The sequence below is a fragment of the Equus asinus genome, chromosome 13 (genome assembly GCF_041296235.1).
Source record: "Equus asinus isolate D_3611 breed Donkey chromosome 13, EquAss-T2T_v2, whole genome shotgun sequence".
Lineage (NCBI taxonomy): Eukaryota > Metazoa > Chordata > Mammalia > Perissodactyla > Equidae > Equus > Equus asinus.
Window position 1 is genome coordinate 38,493,000 of NC_091802.1, and position 4,239 is coordinate 38,497,238.

A 4,239-nucleotide genomic window follows, 5' to 3' on the forward strand; every position below is an offset into this window, starting at 1 on the left:
TTTTACAGAACAGATATGAAACTAATAAATTATACAGTATATAGTTTTACCTAGTACATAGGTTATCTATGGTTATAAGCATCAATGACAGATGTTCAGAATAATGTCCAGTATTTTAAAAAAGAAGAAGAAAAGAAACCAAGATTATGAGGAATTATAGAGCTTAAAAAGATAATATATTTTAGGAATATTTCCATCCAAATCAGTAAATATATTTTAAACTCTAAGTGCCTCAAAGGGTAAGCATCACTTATCTGGAAAATTCGCTGCAAAATTCATTGCAAGAGATTAGATAAAGCTTAACATATAAAAGTTTCTTATATTTAAGAGTTTTCTCATAGATATTTCAAGAAACAGAATAGAAAATCTGAACAGGGGCTGGTCCCGTGGCCGAGTGGTTAAGTTCACGTGCTCTGCTGCAGGCGGCCCAGTGTTTCATTGGTTCGAATCCTGGGCACGGACGTGGCACTGCTCATCAAACCATGCTGAGGCAACATCCCACATGCCACAACTAGAAGGACCCACAACGAAGAATATACAACTATGTACCGGGGGGCTTTGGGGAGAAAAAGGAAAAAATAAAATTAAAAAAAAAATCTGAACAAATTGAATTCCTTATCACCAGTCTTTCCGTTTAATTTCATAAGAACGTTTAGTGATCTAGCACAATGCTGGACAAATTATTAACTTTATCACTTTTTTAAAGTAATAAAAAACTACCAAAATGACTGCATAGAAAACATGCAAAATCTGGGCAGAAAATTCCATAACACGGGGTTGACAATAACATTCATTTGGGCGCCAAGTTTTGGCCTGCCAAACAAACTACTATATCTGTAACTCTCCTCTAAGTGCCAATTTAGTCATCACCAATGTGAATATTTTGTTAGCGAAGGCCAAGGATTGTCTAATATATCCTGACTTCTCGCTTTGAAGGATGAAGTTAATTTCTCTGGCACAGGTAAAATATTTCCATAAGAAAAAGCCCAATTACTGTATAATCCACTATGCACTCATAACCAGGAACTGCAGTCACTCATAAATTTGTAATCTATTTTTTAATTAATCATCTACAAAACAAGGGAGTCAGAATAGCTACAAAAATTTGTTGCTCTCAAATCTCCTAATGTAAAGGGAGGGGAAAGGGAATGTCCCATTTCTCTAGGCCCATGATAACATATTTTCAAAACCTGCTGAATCAGACCACACTCACTTATGTAAAAGACAATTACTTTTTAAATCAGTGCACATTGACTAATTTCTTCACCTTCTCAGGAGTCCACACCCAGGTCAGGTTAAAAATCCACTAAGTTTCTAATATGTAACCTGTACAAATACTCTAGGCTTATCATAAAATTTTGCAACTAAAGCAAGCAAGCAACTCGCATACTTTGTGTAATGTGATTCCAACTGTTAGGAAACTGACCCAATACCAGTTATAAATCTAGGTTTCTAGAGAAATAATTTTGTCCACATTTTTAGATTTCCACAATAAGATACGACCTAATGCCACAATTTAAACTTATTGCTCCAATCCATGGATTCCAAAAACATTACTATATGCTTTTTACTACTAATGTTAACTTTTTACTAATGTTAACTCCTTTTTGCCCTTCCAAAGGTGGCAGTGGGTACAATCAAAAAGTCTAATTATCCTTTAATGAAACCTGTTAGAATTCACTACCTTGTCATCTTTCATTTGTGTTGCCACCTATCCTGAAAAGAATTTCTGAAAAGAAATAGTTTGAAAAGTTAACGTTACTAAAAAGATTCATTTTTTCCTTGTATCAAATTTATAAGTCCCTGCTAATATCTAGTATATTACCATGTGTTCCCCAATGGCCCAAACCAGTCTTCCACATATTTCTCCTCCCTTTGGAAAAGCAAGTAAAAAAGGGGTAAGGAGAAGCATGTCACTGCTTGTTGTTCTATCCTAACACTTAAATAAAACTGTCACTTCCTAATAAAATCATTTAAAAATCTTCATTGGCAATTTTTTTCTGAAAATCTTCCCTAAATATGCAACCTCTGCAAATTATGAACTCATTAAGTCAATGAATAGGGTAAAGAAACAAATGATTTTTTTAATGTTAGTCTTTTCACATAACGCGAATTCATTCATCACTAGGTCCTTCTTCCTGCAGGTTTGCCAAGTCACAAGACACACTACTGTTTACAATCCCTCCCATGTGCCCCCTGCCAATATATACCAAACACTCTAGTCTCTTGGCTTAAACAAACATAGTCTCCCAAATAACCCTCTGAAATACTAATTCAGACCCAAAATGTACTCATTCTGATTCACATTCTTAATGGAAAATTTTTAAATCATCTGACTTTCACAGGAATAAATTTTGCCTTTTGATGCAGCCAGACCCCAGAGCCCTCATGCTTTCACACAAGCGCCCCAAATCTGACCGTATACTTCTTAATTCTACACTTTTAGCCACATTTTCAATCTGAGTACGTACTTGGCTTTCAAAGACAACTGCCAACTTTCAATTTATTGGAACACTGGTTTACATTTCTTTCATTTCACTGCTACATACACCCTGTTCTTTAAGGTTGAGGCCTATTGATTTTCCCCCTGTCTGCAGCAGGAAAAGAAATGAAACAAAATATATTTACCATCATTCTTTTTAAAGATAACTACTAAACAGTTCCCATTTTTCATTATAGATGTCATATAATACATCACGTAACATGGTATCACAAATGTCTATTGTTCGGGACCTTTGTAGGGCATTAAGACTAATGGTCTCCAAAATCAAACAATACTTTCGAAAATGCTGGGGCGGGGGGGGGAGAAGCATGATTCACCAAAAACTGCAATGAAGAGTAATGGAATATTTTCACCAGTGGTATGCTAAAACTAATAGCTTCTTTCGGAGGAGGGTACTGCTAAGCAACCATCGCTGTAGCAATAAATCCACCTGCTTCAAAGGCTGCAAAGCTAGTAAGATGGGAGGAAAAGCGGCGATGGGGTCCTCCTTCAGCTTCTCTAGAGGTTAGGAGAGAACAAAGTCACTGCTGCACTGTCACTTGAGGGGAAGGGGGAAGGGGGCGGATCATCTTGGAAACCCAGCCCCCGGGTCGCAGCAGGCGGGGAGAACTCAGCAACGCTGCCTGGGATTAGCGTTCTCCGTCTCACTCTCTCCCCCCTTCTAGAATCTCCCCTCCTCGCTAACGCGCGGCGGCTGAGTCCCCGATGACCGCCCCTTCCAACGCGTCCTCCGTGGGGCGTAGGGAGAACCGGAGAAAAGAACTGAGTCAGGAGGTGGAGGCAGAGCGTGGCCTCCGGCGCCCCCCCGGGCCTCCCCCATCACCCTCCCCCTCTCCCAGAGCCCCACCAGGCCCGGAAGGGCCAGGGGCGCCCACCCAGGTGTGCGCGCCCCGGAAGGGCACGGAAGGGCCCGCCAGCGCCCGCGGCGCTCCCCGCAGCGCGGCCCGGGCCCGGCCCAGCCCAGCGGGCAGAGCCCCGGCCCGGCCGCCCCGAGGGGCGCGCCCGGGCCCGCGCGGGCCTCCCTAGCCCCCGACCCGCAGCGCCCAGGCCCGCCTGCCCTCCCGGCCGGGCCCCCAGCCCAGCCCGCGGGCGCGGCCTAACTGCCCGCCCGGCAGCTCGCCCCCGGCGCCCGAGGGTCGCCGTACCTGGGCGGCGGCCTCCAGCTTGCCCTCGAAGGTGAAGTCCAGCAAGTCGGGCTTGAGGCACAGGCTGTAGTTGATGGGGGAGACATCGGCAGGCAGCCGCTCGAAGGGCCTCTTCTCCGGCATCGCGGCGAGGCCCAGGCTGTGGAGGCGGCGGCGGCGGCGAGAGGAGCGGCTGAGGAGGAGAAGGAGGAGGGGAGGAGGCGGAGGGCCGAGGAAGAGCAGGCGGCGAGCGAGGGAGGGGGCGGCGGCTGCCAGCCACATCCACCGAGCGCGGGCGACCGCCTGAGGAGAGCGACCGGGGAGCCTGGGGGCGGGGGCGAGATCCAGCCGGAGTGCCAGGGCCCGGGAGGGAGGCAGTGAGGGCGGGCGGGCGGGCGGCGGGCGGGCTGCCTACGGGGAAGGGGGCGGAGGGGAGGGAAGGGGAGGAGGGCCAGCAGGGAGGGAGGGAGGCGCTGGCGGCGGCGGCAGCTGCGTGCGCGCCCCCGCCGGCCGGGCGCGCCTCCGCCGGTGTGCGCGCGCGCGCCGAAGCAGGGGCGGGGCGGCGAGGGCGCGGCCGGCGGGGCGGGAGGGGGCGCGGGCGCGGGCGCGAGC

General features: G+C 47.7%; 1 protein-coding gene across 1 annotated transcript in view; it reads right to left on the reverse strand.

Annotated features, from left to right (window-relative positions):
* Positions 1-4,148, reverse strand: part of NPEPPS (aminopeptidase puromycin sensitive) — an 87,965-nt gene extending 83,817 nt beyond the window's left edge. Inside the window, exon 1 of the mRNA XM_044746082.2 lies at positions 3,649-4,148. Within this exon, the coding sequence (XP_044602017.1) occupies positions 3,649-3,909 (261 nt within the window). The 5' untranslated portion in view covers positions 3,910-4,148. The remainder of the gene's footprint in view (positions 1-3,648) is intronic.
* Between the last annotated feature and the right edge of the window lie 91 nt (positions 4,149-4,239).